General features: G+C 42.5%; 1 protein-coding gene across 1 annotated transcript in view; it reads right to left on the reverse strand.

Moving 5' to 3' along the window:
- Window positions 1–1,674: 1,674 nt before the first annotated feature.
- The window catches only part of LOC129212040 (protein FAM162B-like), a 55,875-nt gene continuing 37,484 nt past the window's right edge, over window positions 1,675–20,065 (reverse strand). The window contains exon 4 of the mRNA XM_054840081.1: window positions 1,675–1,758. Coding sequence (XP_054696056.1) covers window positions 1,690–1,758 — 69 coding nt within the window. The 3' untranslated portion in view covers window positions 1,675–1,689. The remainder of the gene's footprint in view (window positions 1,759–20,065) is intronic.

Raw genomic sequence — 20,065 nt, forward strand, 5'->3', positions numbered from 1 at the left:
GGTTTGGTTATAAACAAAACCTATTTATCGTTGTAATGTTAGAAACAACAAGCTAAATGCAAACCATGGAGAAGCTAAATTGGTAGGTAGGAGCTGGCAGGTCGCTGGAAAACTGCCACGTAAACAAATATGTGTTACCTCCCCAAGAAGGGCCAAAGCTAGTGTGAAACACCCCAACTAGTGTGAAACTGGCTTTAATAATTAAGCCTGCAAAAAGTGAAGATTAAAAATTTATTCTTAACTAAATGAAGCTATCAGCAGAACAGTTCTCCCCCATTATACATTTATGATATATAATACACTAATACAGACGATTTCATTTGAGAACACTAAAGCCCATTGCTCAGCCTCCTGGAGCACCTCAGAGCCACACTGTCTCTCACATCTTTGCTGCTCACTTCCTGGGCTCTCACTTTAACACTGGAGGAGCAAAGAAAACACTTCATTTTGTTAAGTCTTTAAAGTATAACAACCTCACATTTCAAAATGAAAACTAATTTTGACTCCCTAACTGGAACATTGTGAGCAAATGTTGGAAGAGGATGTTTCAGGGATTCCAAAATTTTTTTTCTGCCCTTTTTCATAGAATTTCTAAAGCATAACATTCCTTGAAAACATCTCTTATATAATATTCCATTATAAATTATGGAATACTTACCAAAACCTGGGGTTATGCTAAAAAAAAAAATAAATCATGCAGTAAAAAACCTGTCAATCATTCCTCTTAAAGGAATCCAGAAAGAACAGGGCATCTGTATGGCTGAGGAGACAATTCTGAGTTACAATAACAAGAAAATAAAAGAGGAAACCAGAAGTTCTAATAAATCCAGATGCCCTATGATGTGCTCAATTAGTGTTAACAGGACTCTGCTGGTCACCAAGGGAGCTCTGATCCTCCTGTGGACACCCAAGGCTTGGCTTCTGCACCCCCGGGAGGGCCCGATGCTGCCCTTAGCAGGGTGCTTGTCCCTCTTTGCACAGGAGGTCACGGCTCACTGGGTGACTCCTAATCCCACTGTACCTCAACTTACCAGGTCACAGTGATCACAGTGAGATCAGCCCCGCATTTAAGGTCCTTGGTAGAATCGCTGAGTAACAACCAGGACCAAAAGGAACCCCCAGGTTTAAAATACAGTAAGAGATTGAATTTCTGGCTGTGCACGTGGGCTGTGAATGGCTTGTTGCACCCACCCACACCTCCAGTCCCTCTGCAGCTCTCAGTATTTTGAGTGTGATGCATCTGGACCTGGTAGATTTTTGTATTTTTCCCGTTTTCTGACAAGTTCTGATAACTGTACTCCTGGCTTTATTTAACACTGTGGATAGTTCTACTGAAGAGGAAAGTAGCTTTAAGTTTAAAAATGTAAAAAAAAGAAAACATAGTTTTTATGCTTTCTCTTGGTTAAGGTGCTTGCCAGTACATATAAATTCAGGACAGAGTCTGCTTCCTTATAAAAGTTTGATGGTGTTCTCAGCTGGAAGGCTGACAAGACATTGAATTCCAAATTCAGGAAATGTTCAACTCTATGATGTGTTTATAATTAAATTTATTTCCCTTGAATGCAACCGAGCATCTCCCTGGCTTATTGTGCAAGGCAGCTGCATGTTAAGGATTATGCCTGTGGAATCAAATAGATTGATGACATGATTTAGGACCTATCTGGAAAGATTAATTTAATTAAATATAACTTATACAATTTGCCTTAATCCTCTGAGGAGAGCCTGACCGACTTCACACCTTTGCTTTGCTCTAGAAACCTTATTAAAAGAGAGAGAGGGAAAAGGACTGATTGTTTTATATACTTAATTAGGAGCTTTAAATGTTCAATAAATTACTACTCTTTGGAGGGAAAAATCTGAAATACTTATTATCTCATCCCTTGTTTTGCCTAGTTTAGTATTTTTTTTGCTTCTTTGTAAATCAGTAGGGTGGCTGAAAACCTCGTGGTGGGGCCTCCAGGTCTCCACAATTTAAATGACTGGATCCTCACCGCAATGCCCACACCGCACGCAGGCAAAAAGGCAAAATGAATTGGCTTTCCATTTCTGGGAATTCTGTGCTGCTCCCGTAGATTTGCCTTGACGACAAGAGAGAAGACATGAGCCCAGCCCTGAACTCAAGGAGCACAAAGGCAGGTAAAGCATCGTTCCCCGCAGGCTTCCCCACATGGGTGCAGTACCTGGTCCATCAATGGAGCTGGAGGAGTTCTGAGCTGCTGATACAACACTCGCACACACAACACTGCCATTTCCCATGTTACCGTTTTGTCTTCAAGCTCAAAATTGCACAGACAATTAATAAATTTAATTTAAAATATGACAAAGGTTTCCTCTCAATAACACTTAAGGGGCTTCCCCTGCAATGTACATTATCCATCAGTTCTTACGGAGCTTTTCCAGAGAATCTTGATGTTTTGTAGGACAACACGGAGGCTCACAGCTGGCCCATAGCTGCATCCCACCTTTACACACCAGGTTCACTTTGGCTCCCGCTGACCATAAAGGTAGCATAATGGCCTGGTGGAGTTAGGAGACCCTCAGGTCACCAGTCTGCACTTAACAGGGTTCCTTGGCAGACGCTCTGAAGGACTGGCAAAATGTCACTCACTATATTGCTTAGGTACTCTGTCACATCACCTGCCAGTGGAGCAGAGAGCAAAAGCAATACTAGACAATATTTTCAGGACAAATCATCAAGAAGTATATTCAGCTGTAGCAGCAGTGGCACATTGGTATGCATAAACTCACTCTTCAGCTTGGATCTGGGCCAGGAAACAGTATCTAACATCCCTATTGGGGTGGGAAATGGATTTTAAATCTCAGAATCTTCAGCCAAGCAATTAGATGGACAATAAAATTCACACCCCCTCACCCAATAGGTAACCAAGGGTTTTTCAGTAGTAGATACCTGATTTTTTTTCTTGTAATATCTTTAATGAAAGTAGCATTGAAGTTTAACATCTCATCACTTACAGTTTGAACACATCTTTAACATGCATAATGCTTTATTAATTATATATTTAATTACTGTGGCCTTGTAGGTACATTATGGTCACATTTATAACTATCTAGAAAAATGGCAAATTTGCCATACAAAACCAATGAGGTGCAAAGGCTTAGAAGTGCAGCATCTTTTAAAATAACAGCATACTACATAGTTGTTCCAGTACAAATGCCTGAAAGTTTAGTGCCACAGTATCTCTGCTATACAGTCTATTCATCACGTAAATATTTGTATCTGTAGAAAGAGTGATGTTCTGCAAGGACACAATTTGTACAGCATTTATATATAATTTGGTATCTAAATAAACAGCCCTCTTCTGCTTTCAGTTTAGATCTGGCACAAAGCCACTAAATTTGCTCCAGATTTGTACTGCAAGCAGAATTTTGCCCATTGCTTCTGTAAGGCAGCTAACTTTCCGGTATTGTATTTTTGTTCTGTGCCAACTAATTTGGATACAACTGATTGAATTTAAAGGTCAAAAAGTCAGGAAAACTGACTGGCTGAAGGAGGTAAAATATTTTTTCAAAACTGATATAAGAAAATTGAAACAGCTTAGAGAAGTCATGGAGCATTTTATGAAATCTGTATTTCACGGGAGGTAAAATTGAATCTAGGTGCAAGCAACAGCCTATCATTGGTCTTAGCATGCTTGCCTCAAATCAAAAAGCTATTTTCATAAAAAGCTATTTTCATCAAAAAGCTATTTTACTTCTGGCAATGTTGATGACCAAGAAAAAAAAAAATTTACATCTTAAAGTCCACAAAAACAGACACCAGAAAAAGAGCAAAGAACCAAACATCATTCCTGACCCAAGCCATGGACTTGACTGTTTGGAAACCATCTGGAGCCAGATTTCGATTTCCACACAGGTCTTTTCTCCAGAATGACAACGATGGATAAAAGTCCTGAATCCAAGCAGCCTAGAAAGAGCAGTTTTCTTATATTACAGCCCAACCATGTATGAAGCATTTCTCAATAACCCAATACAACTTCTTTTTCCACTGTGGTGAGGAGAGTGAACATTCATATTTTTATTGCAATAGAAGTTATGAAGACAAGCAAAAAGGCTTTCTAACCTGGGGTGATACAAGGAGAATTACTAACTGCACATTGCAGGCAACAACAGTAGAGTTTGGAGTAAATCTCCATTTCGATGGGGCTGCCGCAGCACGCCAAATGCCTTGACCAGAAGTCTCAGTGACGTGAACAGGATTTCTAAGGGTCAAAGGAAACGGGTCTTGGTGTCAGACTAAAGCCAGTGTACATGAACTGGGCTAATTAGTGCTTATTGATGCTTTGTGGCAAATAAAGTCATATGCTTATGTGGGAGTAAATCAGCTATTCCATTCACAAGGTAGCAAGCCACTCTGAGGACAAAAGCTGCCTCCTAAGTAGAGTTGTTTATCCTGGTGACCAAGTACAAAGAGTGGCAGCCAGTCTACGGCTCCTGCAGTTTTTCCAAAAACAAGCTGCTGCACCTTGTCAGCCCAGAATGGCATGTTGTGCTCTTCTTGCCCTGCACAGATGCTCTCTGGGTGTAGGATCAGAAAGATGCTGTCCCAAACACTGCCCTTTAGGTGAGCTGGCGACTGCCAGCCCCTGTGCAGTCTGATGCAATGATAATCCCCTCAGCTGGCACCACTGCACAAGTACTGCAAGGCCAGGTATTTTCCCTTGTGCTGAGGGACATGGTGCCACCACACTGCTCAGTCTTGGATGTGTTATTTGCATGGAAAATTCCTCCTGGAGTAGTCTCACAAGGCATCTCAGACCCAAGCAGCCCCCTCAGGCTGAGCATGCCACGTAGTGCTCAGTTCTCTGATGCTCTGCTGTTGAACATGGTGCAGGGGCTCACAAGGGCTGAGAGCCATTGGGCCATCAGAGTGCAATGGGCAATGCTGTGTCAGACTAAATGACGCATTTGCAGAATCACAGAAAACAGGGCTGGAAGGCACCTTGCGGGTCCAGCTCATACATTTTCTTGCCTCAGACAGGATCAGCTAAACCTCTGCCTGTAAGATATGTCTCATCTGACCTTAACCACCTCCTCAAGCTACTCAAGTACTTCCCTACACTGCCCACTAGGAAATTTTTCCAGATATCTGATGATCATCTAATTTGATGATCTTCCCTGCTGCAGTGCAAACCCAGCATTCATACCTGACCTACAGGCTCTTGCCTTCCCTTCCCTGCTGGTGCCAAAAGCCTTCTGTGCCACATTTTATATATACTCTTGAGAGGGGTCCCAAGGGTTGTATACACCCGGGGAACAGAAACAGCGCCTACGTCACCAGCACCCCCCTGCCAAGCCATGACTGCAGGGTGGCAGCTCAGCAACAGACAGGGGAGGAAGATGAGGGGCTCTGCCAGTGGAGAAGCAACGCCCAAGAGCAAGACACACGAAGGGCCACAGCCAGGGTTATTTCTGATCTCAAAACAGGGAAACTGAGAAGTAATTGCTAATCACTTTGTGCTTTTGTACTTTTTTAACAAGGACCCAGGGAAGGCCTGTTCATGTGGTCATTTGTACTAATACAATCTCAAACCACTGTTTTACCAGCACTGCTGGCAGGAGCCATGCAATGCCATGGCTGCACACTCATGCATCCAATGCTAGTGCATCATTTCTCCATTTCATCCCCCACATAAGCATCCATGCCAGGCAGGATTGCCAACCCAGAATAATGTCAGAGACTCTGCTGGCCATCTGCTAACCTGTTCCACAGTCCCACAATTGATCTGTTTTCTGTGAATCGCACATATACCAAAGTGTTGCAGCCAAAGGTTTTTCAGCAGCTCAATAGTATATTCACATCTGCTCCTGTTCAAACATCCACATGTAGAGATTAAGGCCATTTTACACCTAACAGCAAAAAAAAATCTTCTGTCTCTAGTACATATCAATAAATGTTATTCAGAGGAAGACAACCTAGGTTTTTCAGGATGGCATAGATCTACACTAGACAATTCTCTTACTGAGAAAGCAAATGTACGTGGGGTTCTTTGTTTTCTATATATCGCACGTTGGGGACAAATTCAAACCTGTTATATACAGATGAAAGTAGTCCTGAATGTATTTGGACACACAAATACCTACATTGAGATTCTTTGCTTGAAGGGACCCTTTTGCAAGTTCTGCCCATAAGAGGCAGGCAGGTTTTGGTAAATCAGAGAAGAGCATGGACACAGCCACTTACAGCTGCTGAACACCAGTGCGTGTTGCTGAGACACACCATTGAGTGGAAGAAGCACATTTAGCAAAAAAGCCTCAGAATAAGTGCTCCTTCGCTGGGTATTTTTAGTGCACTTAAAGATGAGTTCATTTGAAAGAAGTGTCTCAAATGATGAACCCTGGGGCATCTTGCAAGCCTTAAGTGCTGGTGCCAGCCCCATGAACACCCCCATAAGTGAGCCCATGTATGTACCAGCCCTCTCAGTGCCACAGAAGAAAAACAGGTCTTACTGCTTCATTAATTTTTAATGACCCTTTCACACAGTCTCCTTTTCTTCTACACTGATTTACACCCTTTCGAATGCAATATCCTCAGTCCAGCAGCCAACCCTATCACCTAAAGCTTGAATCTGGCCCCAAGGCCTGCAGAGCATATACTTAGTGGTTCGGTGCAGGAGCACAGATGTGGAGCCATTGGCATCTCTCCCCTGCACAAGTGACAGTTGGTCTTGCATGCCAACAGCATCACCACACCACTTGAGCAGCACCAGGAAGGTCCCAGGCCCTGAGAAGGTTGAATCCAGACACACAGCTAGCTGAAACACTGCATTATAGCCATCCTGCCCCAAAACCCCATCCTGGCAGCACTCAGCACAGCATCCACCAGGAAACTCCAGCCTTCCAGCTTCCAGGGCTTACCAGCTGCTAAATGGCACTGTGGATCTGAATTCAAGGTGGGAATTTCCATCTCATCTCCATCGTTAGCGTCCTACAAGAACTACTTTCAGCTTTGTCCTTGGGGGAGGGGAACATGTATTATGCATAGCAAGAATTTCTCCATCCATCTTCCAGAATGCATTATCACTCTTGATAAAGGCTTTCCAAGTCACCAGTCTCATTTGAAAGGAAGGTGAGCTGACCCATGAATACCACATGCTGCAGCTCCGAATGCTCCTTGCTAGAAAAACCATCAGAGGGGCACCAGGGGGCAGGAAAGCTGCATACAGACCCTGCAGACTCTGCAGCAAGGTGACTTGCACTGGACTGTGCCTGACCCTGTCTCTCAGGCTGCCTGTCCCATACCTATTACTGCTGCACCCAGTGAGCATCTACACAGAGCTGCAGAAGCAGGGGAAATGAAGGCTACAGCTTTGTGGGAGCACCAGGGAAAGAGTCAAGATCAAAGGGATCTTCAAAGGTCCCTTGGTATTCCCTAAATGCAGCATGGTGACAAGAAGACTAAATTTAGCAGTTATGTAGTTTCCTTGTAATAGGTAGCAGGATAGCTGGATGTTTAGGGGTTAGTAGTATACACACAGAGAGAAAACCAAATAAAGCTTTGCAGGGCATGCTATGTAAGTGCATACAAATATATTAAAGCAAAAAGTGCTACCCTATTTTACCTCCCATACTGTAATAGCAAATTTCCTATTTCACTCATGGAATGTGCAAACGCGGCATGAAGTCTGAACCCAGACTCATGGGGGCTATTTTTACAGCTTGTAGAATCAGAGAAAAATACCTCCCAGAGACACAAAGCAATGCAATCAACCACGTCCGGCAGTTGGCTGCTCCCTTAATGAGCAGGCACCGCATCGATGTTTCCAAAAGGCCACTCCAAGTATGGCTCTGTTCTGATTGTGTTCTAATCCCCCCCATCAAATGCCAAAAATATTTATGTCTGCTGTATTACATTATAAATTTATATTTCTGAAAATTAATGAGTTATGACGTTACACCAGGCATGATAATTGAACCTCAGGGCCCAACCCTGTTGAAGCTGCTCTAGAGCTGTCTTACCAACAGCAGCAGTCTTACTTTTGGGGGTTAGAGTAACCTCCAGATGGCATTGGGGATGTAAAAAATAAAAAGACATCCAAGCCTATAGACTGACTTTTCACCAAGGGAGATGTCTAATTACAGATCCACTTTGCCTTCCCTTGCAACGTATTGGAAGCAATTATTTTAAATAGATAAAGGGTGTCAGTGAGGTTCAGTTTTCCTCTCTATCAGCTGTGCAATATGGGCATGCACAGAGTAAAGTCTTACTCAGCCATGGATGTGGATGTGTCCTGAAGTTGCTTTCTGACATTTGTGAGTCTCATTAAGTCTGCTTCCTTTGTTGATTTGTTTGGTTTTTTGTAATTGCAGCATATGAACATTTTTTAATTTTTCATATGTGCTCTTGGCATTTAATTTGAAGTGATCCTGAGTTTAGTGCCAAGACACGTATCAGAAATGACCTTCAAGCTTGAGAGAAAATCATTTCATTTTAGAATGTGTCAATAAGCAATAGGCAGAAGCCTTGTACATTTAATAGCATCTATCAAACATTTTCCCTTAAGAACTTGCTGACCTTCTTGGCAGAGGCCATTCAACATACACCACTTCTACTCACTGCCTTTATCAAAGAGATGGGATTGCTAGTAAGTCATTTCTGCACTCAGAAATTAGGTCAGCTATCAACAGCAACAGATTACAGAACTCAAATGATCTGTTCTCTCTGCCTGAAGAAAGGAAAGTATAACAGTGGCCTTTCAATGCCTTATAGTCAGGGCATCCTCATCTCAGCTCTGCATTACATGACTGGCCTTTTTAGGAGCACAATGATTTAAGGGAGAGGCTATTTAGCACACTGTACATCCACCCAATGGTTGTTACATTCTGGTTTTGCTAACAAGAAACTGGATAACAGCTGATCAGATAATTTGCAGTGAATATTCAGAGGAGTTTCTCATGGTTTACAGCTGTGAAAGTAGGATCAGATCTGGAACAGAATTGGCCCCAGTGAATTCCACAAGCACATTTGACAGAGAACTCATTTTCCAATATGCACATCACAAGAGGGAAGGAGGAAATTTTGAGTGACAGCCTCTTCAATAATAGGTTTTTGATTGCATAGTAATTACAAATTAAGATTTTCGGAAAGCAGGTGATAAATTGAGAAAAGTGTTTTCAGATGATCAAAAGCTCTAAAGACACATCCCATGCATGAATTACAGTTTTAGCAGAATGAAATGATCATGTTTCCAGAATTCATTCAGTGGCAACAAGCTTAGCAGAAGGTAAACAGTTGCAAGTATGTCCCTGTATTTTATTTCATAGCACACATTCAGTTTGTGCTAGAATCCCTTTTGCATTCTCACCAGTAGTCGGCTTTGAAACGTTTCGGCTAGTTACAGATGCTAAAGATGCACAGCTCTCAGATATCCTTGTCACAGAGAGGTAACTTGCAGATGTCCACAAGCCCTGAGCAGATGGTGCGCCAGAGAATTCCTGCATACTGAAGGACCGTGCAGAGTTAAAAGGAATTTTTATGAGCCCACCAAGAAGTAGCTACAAGCACAGTTAATTTCTAACTATCAGACATTCAGCATAAATAAGACAAGTCCTCTGTGTTGTGCTTCAGCACATTGGGATAGAGAAAAGGCTTCGAACCAAAGTATCGACAAGACCAGAACAGAATCAAACTGGCACAGCTCTTCCTGAGCCCAAACCCTTGCTCCTGTCCTCCCCAGGTCCCTGCTGGAAAAGGGTGGATCTGTCCCCCACGGAATCCCTTGTGTGAGGTATAGTGATACTTTCTTTTCTGGTTTGCAAATCTACAAGATGAATCAATGAAGATGGTCTTTTACCAAAAATTACTCTCAGAAAAGACATTTATTAATAAAAGTATCATCATTTCCTTACCAGAATTTACTTTTGCATATTTATAAGCTATAAGAATGGTGAAAGGAGGAAATCTATACCATTAATTCCTTCTGCAAAGTAAAGGAATGTACAATAGGTATTTATGGGCACTGAAAATGTATTGAACAAAAATCAATCTACTTTTCATTAAAAAAATAAGATCAAAACTTTTGGGGAAATAATTATAGCTGAGCCAGATTTCCTCCAGACTCTAAAATTAATATTTTCACTTGCACAGCAAAATAAATTTGCTAGCTTTCCAGTCTACCATTTTTTTATGATTCTCAGCAGTGCTGCTAAGTGGAATCTGGTAAGTTAAAACTGACAGGTGGAAAGCTTGTAAGGAATGCACTGCAAACATGCAGACATACCAACAGAATTCAGGTTTTATACAGGATGAATTTTGGAGTGGAGATACTTAAATCTTGAAGTAAATACCTCTAGAACAGCAAGAACACATATTTTATTTTGTGAGATCATACAGATTCATTGCTATCAAGTTTGTGCCATCTCACAATTTCAAAGGATTTTTTTTAAGCTTATTCTGTTTAAAGCTCAAAGTAAAACATATCATTACATAAAATGTAAATAAGTTATCACTTGCAGTTCTCTATCCTGTGCCTTATGTTTGGTGAATAAACAGAGTATTCACAAATAATAGCAATTACAATGCTGACTTTTTTTTTTTTTGTTAAATGTTGGACATGATTTTCACTCAGTGTGAAAATAGGCATTTTCACATAATCATTGGCAATAAAGTTTTCATTGAAGCAGAAGACATCTATAGCCTGGGAGATATTTTTTGTAATTCAAACTCCTAAATAAGTCTGGAAAATTAATATTTTTTGTAAAAAAGGCAGGGTATACATTTTAGCCCTCAGCTAAAAAGATAACGGCCTCCTTCACTTCCTTCTGTGCATCCCCGCGTGCTGCCAGCCACTGCCACCCCAGGTCGGCACTCTCCTACCTCCTCCATCTGTGCCTATCAAAAGCATCCACCTAGGCTGAAGCATTTTAAAGAGAAGGTCCCGATCCCAGGAAAAAAGCCCTTTTCCCTCTGCATTTCTCTATGAAACATAGGACAGGGTGTGCATTAGAAGAGCTAGAGCAAAGCTAGCTGCAAAATAGCTGCAGGTGGAGGCCAAACTCTCACTTTTGGGGTTAGCATAACAGCAATGAAACCAACATATCTTCCTGGTTTAGCTGTTTGTTTATTTATTATTTACTTATTTTACTGTTGAAAAAAACCAGGTTTTGTTATTAACACATTCAATCATATTTATAAATAATAAAGCAAAACCCAAACATTGTCTTTCTCTCAAGTCTGTTCAGAACTCGGTATATCAAGTGCAGATATTCCCTGCAAAACTTTCAGATTTTAACTAATTATGTTGTTAATCAAGAGCATGACTGCATTTTGATTGCATTCAGTTATATCTCATCTCTTTCTTCTCAAAACAGTATAAAAAAAAAAAGATCCAGAACAAAAGGTTCACATCTCTCGCAGCTGCTCTTTATGCACATCTAATTAATCTTGGGACTATTAAAATTCAATACAATGAGAAAGTGGTCAATACCATAATTAGATAAACGAGCTCACACAGTAGTGAAACAATCAAATCAAACAAGCTTCATCAAATAGTCCTCATAAGTGACAGAACAAATACATTTCAATGTCTGATTTAAAATTCCCTGATGATGTTAAGATAGCCCTGTCTAATCTTTCAGAGAGCAACAGTGGTGTCTCCTACTGCATGTGATGTATTATCTACACCCTTTGAAACTCAGAGAATTTATCTCTAATACCTTTCCAGATCAAACGCTTTTTGAAATTCTAAAGCAACTAGAAATGGCTATTCCCACTCCAAGACAACTCGGCATCCGCAGATCAAAGGAGCTAAACAAACATTTCCTGTCTGCAAACCTAACAAGAAAATCTTTCCAGTTGCAAAGCGATTCACTACATAATCGCCACATGTTCCTTATCTCTCAGCAGCTTTAGATTTTCATATTCAGGAGTGAAATGGACATATTTGAAACAGGACATTATTCCTGTCTTGATAATCATGTTATGTTTAGAGCCTGTCATGAGAGATTATTGAAATCCTCCCGAAATGCAGTCACGAGAGAGTAACGGGGTAGGTTATTTTTGCTAGTTACTTAAGAGTATTTGTGGGCAGCTTCTCGGAGCATAAATAACTGCTCCTCAGCAGGAGAACTGTCTCCTATAGATCTTCCAATAGTTTAATTGCACTTTTGAAGACAGGAAAAAAAATAAATAAAATCACCCTCTTGAATAGCCAGGCTCTGGGTTCCTGCAGAATGATGGCTGATTAACAGTGCTGTTATTCTTCCCGCAATATACATCAGTGACATAGAGAAAGGCTCAGTGATTAATGCCCTGTGAGGTCATATGCTGAAATCACGTGAAGTCCTTACAGGACATCAGCTGTACTAATTTATTAGTAGTGGAGGAAAATGAGTACGTCTTTACTGCTTCCTGTGCTTTACCTCATCCACTTACCACCTTTGCTGGTACTGCTTTGCAGGCAAACCCTCCCAAGAGAGATGCAGTTTGTACAGACAGCAATCAATAAATTCATACTTCTAAAATGCACCTCTAAAAACCTCCAGAATGAAACAAGCCACTTACTAGCAAAATCATTGTTGGATGACCATATTTAAACTAGAATTCTTGCCAGCATCACATAAATTGATTGGTTTCATATGCCTAATCCATAAAGCCCTGGCAGCAGAATCGTTACGTGCAAGTTACAGATTATAGGCATTGAGCAGTGCGCTCCCCAGAGTGACAGTCCAGCTACCTGCCCGGTCCCACACCCACTCAGATCAGTAACATCTTTGCCAGTCTCTCCAGCAGACGAGATTTAGATCCCACCTTTGTGTAGGTAGCTACTTTTATGAGCCCATTCATCAAAAACTGGGGAGAATTTGTCAGCATGGCAAATATAAAAATACTCAAAATGAGTCCCCTTTCCAATCTTTCATGATCTACACCAGGTAACAGAGAATTTTCAGTGGAAATCTAAAGAGCATGTTTTAATTCGAATTGAACTTTTTAACTTAGAGCCCACTACAATGCAGTGCGGCACTCTGGGTGCAAACCCCTCTTCTTGCCGTGAGGATTTTCTGCTGCTTGAGCACGAGAGGAACAGGAGATGGCCCAGGCTGCTGCTCCATCGGGCTTCACACTGGTTACACTGGGCGTGCGTGCAGGAACCCCTCATGCTATGCAACCAGTGCATAAACATCTGGATAATTCCCATGTTAAATCAACTTGAAAATCTCTATGCCCTTTCCCCCTCACATTCCTTGCTGCTCAGAGTTGTACTGGGAACAAGGAGATCCCAGTTTTATTTGCTTTTCCGCCGTAACGCCTGTATGTGACCTTGCACAGCCTCTGCTCACATTATTTGCTATAATCCAGGGAAATTCACCCTCTTCTTCATACAAGACAAACCCTCCATCCCAGCCTAAAGCAAACCAACAGCAGCCTTGACTAGGGAGACCAAACGCAGCAAAACACCTACACCAGAGTGTGTAGCCCAACACATGCTGCATTTCTCCTGCTCTGCCTGCCCTGCAGACCCTCTGCACCCTCTGTTTCACTTCTTCCTCGGATGTCAATGCAGCTTCAAAATGGCAATTTCTGCCTCTGCTGAGCTGCTTTCTACACCCAGGTACTCAGAGCTCTTTGCCTTGCTCCACCGCTCTTCTGAGGAGGGGAGGATGGCAGCATAATCGGCTTTTCTCAAGGGTGATTCTGGATTGTAGATCTTTTAGAAGTGCTCACAAATTTCAGCGTTTGGCAAGTTTTAGCACAGTTATCTCTCAATTCATATTAGTCACATGTATATCATTTGCTATTGGTTACAGTTTGCTGTCTGCAAGACCCATGCTTAAAGATTTTACCATCTTACCTCCAAATATTACTAACATTTAGAGCAATTGAAAATTACAATCATCACTTAACCCATCTTGGCTTGGCAAAGGCAGACAGACCACTTTCCCTACCCTCACATCATGAGTGAATGAGGCTGTTTCCAGAAAAGGCAAGAAGAACTGGAGGGGTTTTCCACCTGTTTACGCTCACTTTGCATGCTTTCAGCTCTGCTTCTTCAGCAGGAATTCAGCACCAGGAAATAACAAACTCATCACTTATTTTCCATCTTTCCTTAGGCTGTATTCCCCACCGCTTCAAACTCAGCAAAGGCTTGCTTTCTCACCCCATGGTCCAATTTCCTGAATTCACACTGCACTGTCTGAATAACAGTGTCCCAAATTGCTTTTTTCTGGTGCTGTGTGTACACACACACACACTCCTCTTAACAAGCCACCAAGGTTACAGCTGTCCTGACAAGGAGAAGGGAGGAACAAAATGCAGCCCCAAAGCCCACAGAAATGTCAGTCCATTGCAAAGCTGGGCATCCACCAGCAAAGTTTTCTCCATGATTTTGGATCCCCCTGAGGACAGGGAGAGACTCTTGTGACAGACCCAAGGGGCTGGGAACTGCCCTGCCACCCTGGCTGGTAAATCTGCATCACTGCAGGCTTGGCTCATCCCCATGGCAGCTGCAAATTTGCCTTTCGTGCCCTTTGCCTGGAAATCTGTGGACAACCCTGGAGTGACTGAGTCTGCAGAAAGTGAAGGAGGGGTGGAGGCACAGGGTCAGCAGTAGGTCCTCTCCAGTGGGGCCATTCTCCACAGAAAAGGTGGAAATTTTGTCCCAGAGGATTTCTGCCAAAGTCACTTATTTGCAAAGTTCAGCACAGAGGCAATGCAGGATCTTTGCTGTACCACTATCCCTTCAATCCCACCAGATCTTTACAGGTGTCTGACTTCTCATCACCAGGGGTGTTATTGCAAAACCACCTGCTAACTCACCCCATGCTGGAGGTTTCCAATCCCCAAATGCCAGAGAAACCCGGGGCTTAATCCTGACACAGCATGAAAGCAATTGGAGAAACCTCACTGTGCCTCCAGACTGAGCCCCCCCATCACTCTAACAAGCAAATAAATCCTGCAAAATAACCCATTAATGCCTCACATTTTGTGCTTCCAAGCATTTTCCCTTTAATTACAAAACTATATTTACATTTAAAAGAAAAGAGGACCAGATAGGTCACCTTGGTTGCCAGGGAATCTTCAAACACAAAGGCTCATTTCACCAGGGAGCAGCCTGGCTGCTCCCCTGGGTGCGGGGCTGCTCTGTCGTGGGGAGTCTGGTATGCTGCAATATCATAAAATAAAAAAATTCATGGGAGGTCAGTGTCACAAATACCTCGTGCCTCCAGCATTTTAATGGTGCCCGTAAGTATTTCTCTTCTCTGTGGAGAGAGTCACATAGCATTCAGAGCGGCTTCGCTAAGAGATTGCTGCATTTGCCCACTCCCCTGCAGTCCTGGAACCTGCAAGAGCTGCTGCAAACCCAAATGCACAACACAGACAGCAAAAAGGGAGAGCAAGCCAAGCTATCCCACGTGCACCCTCCTCCTCCTCACAGCCTCTCCTGGCTGAGCAAGAAACAGGGTTCAGAGGAAGCAGTCATCCCCAGCAGCTAACACTTCTCAAGAGCAGGAAAGCAAGTTTGCAGTACCTTCTGCACTGGAAAAAATCAGTGACGGAGAGACTTTTTTTGCTGGCTCTGCACAAGCAGGGCCTCCCAAAAAGGAGCTGGGACTGTTTCTGAAGGAACCGGCACTCTCAGTCCTTGGGAGCACCAAAACAGATCCCAGTGTCTGAATTTTCTTGTTCTCATGTTTTTTCTCTCTGAAAATAGGATTTTTCTAGTGGCTTAAGCTCCTAGCAACAGCCTAGGGAGTTGAATCTATTCATATATATATATATATGCATATAAATGGTTCTGCAGAAACATGTGGAAAGTCAAAATGACACAGTTGTGGTGAAATCATAACATACTGGTTTAAGGCAACTCTAGCGCCTTGCTGAGGCTAGCTTCCACGGGAGATACATATTCAGTACTCCTGGGAGTGATTTTAAATCCCCTGCACTCTTCTCCCTCATGGGAAAGGTGGTACAACCCTGCTCCCCAGCACATCTTCAGCTCCAGGATCAGCCCCAACTCTGCAGACAAGAAGTATCACAACTTAAGAACAACAAATAAAAGGTCAAAGTCACCTGGACAGGGAGCTGCAGAGAGCCAGCCCTCCTCCTGGCAGACCTGGCATCTGCCTCTGTGTTTCCACTCCTGCTCCAGACCCCAAGGGAGACATGTGCTTTCTGACAGCACAGTCTAAGATGGTATGTCAAGAAAATCCATGTCCTAATTATCCAGTGTCCCTAGCACAGTAAACAAGACCCCCAATAAAGAGATTTCTCCTATTCTTTTTTTTTTTTTCTTCTCTCCAGCTAGGCACTCTCACTAGCTTCATCTGGCAGTTGCATCTCATTTGTTTAATAATGATAGGGAATATTTGTGGGTGGTTACAGCATACAATGCTTTGATGTATATTTGATAACAAAGTTAACGTATGCTCAGAAGGAGAAGGCAGTAATCAGAGGAAGGAAAGTTCTGGGTAGAAAATATGATCCATGGTGTCATCTTCCAATTTCCAGCTCCATGTGTGTTATGGCCCAAGTGCCAGAGACACCCCTGATAAATCAGTGTCAGGGCAGTGGGAAGTGCAGTGATGCTCATACAGCTGCACTAATCAAGGCTGTTCTGTTTCTGAGCTGTAACTGACGTTGCGTTCATCCTTGATGCATGATGCTCTGTTTCCCTCATTGCAATGACCTAAAGAGGAGAGCTTGGCTCACTGGAGAGTTTAAAATTAAATTGCTTGGGCAAGGAGACTGCAGCTACTCAGAGTTTTTGAGGGGGATGTCTCAAAGAGGAGAAGCAAAAAATGCCATTCGTCACTGCAGTTTCCAGAAGCTTGCCTCGTGTCTCAATTTGGGAGGAGGGTTGTGAGTCCAAATGAATGCACAGGCCATGAAAGCAAGGTACCCGTGAAAGCCCACACCCTTGCAGGAGCCACTCTGCAGACCAGGGTGGATGAGCTCGCAGACCACAAGAGCCCTGTCACTGTCACAGTTTGGCTCTGAACAGCACACCCAGCCCATCCTCCTTCCCACTGCCTTTTAGGACAGGGACAATTTGTCATTCCTGAGGTTCTGTAAACCATGTTAAAAACACGTCTGGAGGCACTAATCCACATGCAAATATCTGCTTAATTCATATAGCCACAGAATAAATTAGGTGGAAGGTGCCTTGTGGCCCTTTACTGTGTACCTTCCAGATGAGCCTGAGTCCTCTTTCCCTCACTGTGGACAGTTAAAGACGGCAATTAGTTCCTGCTTCATCTCCTCATCTCCAGGCTGAACAGCACTCTCAACCCTCCCCATGCATCCCACACTCCAGCCCCACACAGCTCAGGATATGCATTTCAATTTAAAAAATAAAGAACAAAAAAACCCAACAAACCCCCAACAAACCACACACAACAAACACAAAAATAACCCACAAATTAACAATGTAGGAAATTCAGAATAAAAATGCCTGCTTATTATCACATCTCCAATTTATATCATAAAAGTTTCACCATCTTAAATAAATTCCATATTCTCAGCCTTTGACTGAGTTTATATGCTTGGTATAACTTGGAAAAAAACCCCAACAAACCCACAAAAACTTTAAGGACAAACAAGCCAAGGCAAAATTTTAACACTGTTAGTCTGGCTCAGACTTCCAGCACTTATGAAATTGCAAATTTTCCCATGCTAATCCTGCTCATTCATATTAATGCACAGGAGATCAGCATTAGTCTGATCAAAATGCATACTCAGTGTTGTGGGCTTATTTATTTAAAATAAGGTTTATCATCACAATGCAACATTAAGCGAACATTAATGCTGTGAAGGCAGCAAGGCTTGCTGAATTGCTTTGAGGATACTTAACCAGACTTAGGATGTTATCCAGAATACCTCAGAAGTTAATCAAGTACTTTATGGGAATTATAGACCAGGGAATTAGGAGTCATACTGGACACAAGGTACAAGTGATAATCTTTGAGTGATTTGGTAAAGTGGAACTAATCCAGGAAGGGACAAAATTATGTCCAAAATGCCCAGTGAGAGAACACAAATGTCTCAAGATATCTCAGGATGAAGCCAAAAGTTTCTTAGTGTCACTTTCTCTGAAGAAGGGGAACAAAGCCAGTTAGTTCATGATACTCTTCAAAGTCTATCATGAAAGACAACTTACAAAAATTCATTTAAAGATACATTTATATTCATTTCTGCACAGATAAAATGTATTTTTGGAAAAGTGATGCCAATATTTTAGCTCAGAGAAGATAAAGGAGATAAGGGTAAACCAAATCTTTCCTTACACAATAGCTCATGTGAACAAAGGCAGCCTGGCAGCCTTGCGCATTTGAAATGGATATTGTTCTTATTCTTGTGGATTACATGGTGCTTGAAACCTAATGTTAAGAAGCTGAGAGAGATGAGAATAGTTTGATGGGTTCTACCATTTCTCCCCTCCAGAAAGGATTTTAAAGCTTGCAAAGTTGATTACATTCTCTACATTTTGCTGCTACTATGTCAGTTATTTCTATTTCTACTGCTAGCGGAAAGATCTCTCTCTCATACATAAAGCCAAATCTGGCTGTTTATATAAAGAGTTGGAAATGAGAACTGCAAAATGCTAACTGCCAGAAAGGGCAGCCGAGACAGACAGAGTTCAGATGGTATTAGTGGGAATCACATGGTCCATCGTCAGGCTTTGTATCTCTTTTTATGCCTGTCATCTCAGCTGATTTTGCTGTAATTTTCAGAACTATCCTATAAAATATACACTTCTTAAATAAGGATGTTTCAGTATTTCTCATTGATAAATCTGATCTTTTGAAGCTCTGAGAATCTCAGCTACCATCTGAATGAAGCTTTGCACTCATTATTCCAGCTCGTCGCTGCAATGTTCTCAAGTAACGAAGCACAGCACGTCATCTGACTGATCATTTAGCTCCAAAGGACAGAAAAGCAGAATAAAATAATAGCAGAAATTGCACTCCTGTCAAAAGATATTTTTTATGAGCCATTCTGAAGAATGGATTTTTTCAGAGTTTAATTTACCATCCCACAGGAATCTACACATGCTCCAAATCTGGACAATCATGAGAACAAAACCTACTGAATTCAATGAGCCAAAGATTTTATTTTTTTTCTTCTACCTCCCCTGCAGGATTGGTGGTAGTTTATGCTCCACCTGGAGCTCATTTCTGCTAGTCTGCATAGGCAGTCACAGCAAGGCTTCCTCCTCCTTGCTCCAGTGCAAAGGGACATGGTCCCTGCCTAAATCAAGCTCATGCTTCATTAAAGTCTAGTTATAGCAGCCCTGCACAGCAAGGCACTGGCCAAGGCCGGGAGAGGTGCAACGAGGGTAGAAACCAAGAGCTCCCCAGAGTACCTAGAGCAACCCAAAGCAGGCAGATGTCAGGCAGTCAGCAGAAAGACCTCCACTGGTTTCACTGGGCTTGAATTAGGGCTCCAATTATTTTAGTTAGTGGGAGGCACGCTCTGTGGGGCAAGGCAGAAGGGAGGGAAGGAGGAGGCCTGGCTTTCCTTGGGCACCCACCACTTGTAGGACAACAAAAATGCCAATAGGAGAGAAATGTGGCTGAGCTACACAGAGGAATGCAGGAGCATGGTGTCTGCAGAAGGCTACTTTTGGGGCAGTCTTTGCAATGGCTCACATTGCTCAAGTGATGCTGCCCCAGGTCAGGGAGCCGGAACAGGAGTGGAAGGATGCACCTTCAAACCCTACCTCACCTCTGGACCTGGATATGGAAACAAACTTGATATGCATGCAAACTTTTGCAAAAAAAATCAACAAAAATTTTGCAAAACAGTGACCTACAACAGGGAAACGTCTTTGTCCTTAGTTGCCCTTGATGAAAGTTGCACAGTTCTTGTCATAACAGGTAATTTGTGAGTTTCAATTCCACCTCTTGGGTTCCTTCCCAAATTTTCCAGTTGGGTTCAGGTGCTCAAATTCAGACTGCCCCACTTTGGGGTTTAGCCACTCTGTCTGGGGGAAGTCAGCTCTCCCGCAAAGCTGATGAGAGGTTTCAGTGTATGCGCATCTGACTTCTGCTTCCCTTCTGGCAGCAAGAAATCTGTTTTCTCAGGTGGGACCAGAAAGATGGTCCAGCG

The sequence above is a fragment of the Grus americana genome, chromosome 12 (genome assembly GCF_028858705.1).
Source record: "Grus americana isolate bGruAme1 chromosome 12, bGruAme1.mat, whole genome shotgun sequence".
Taxonomy (NCBI): Eukaryota; Metazoa; Chordata; class Aves; order Gruiformes; family Gruidae; genus Grus; species Grus americana.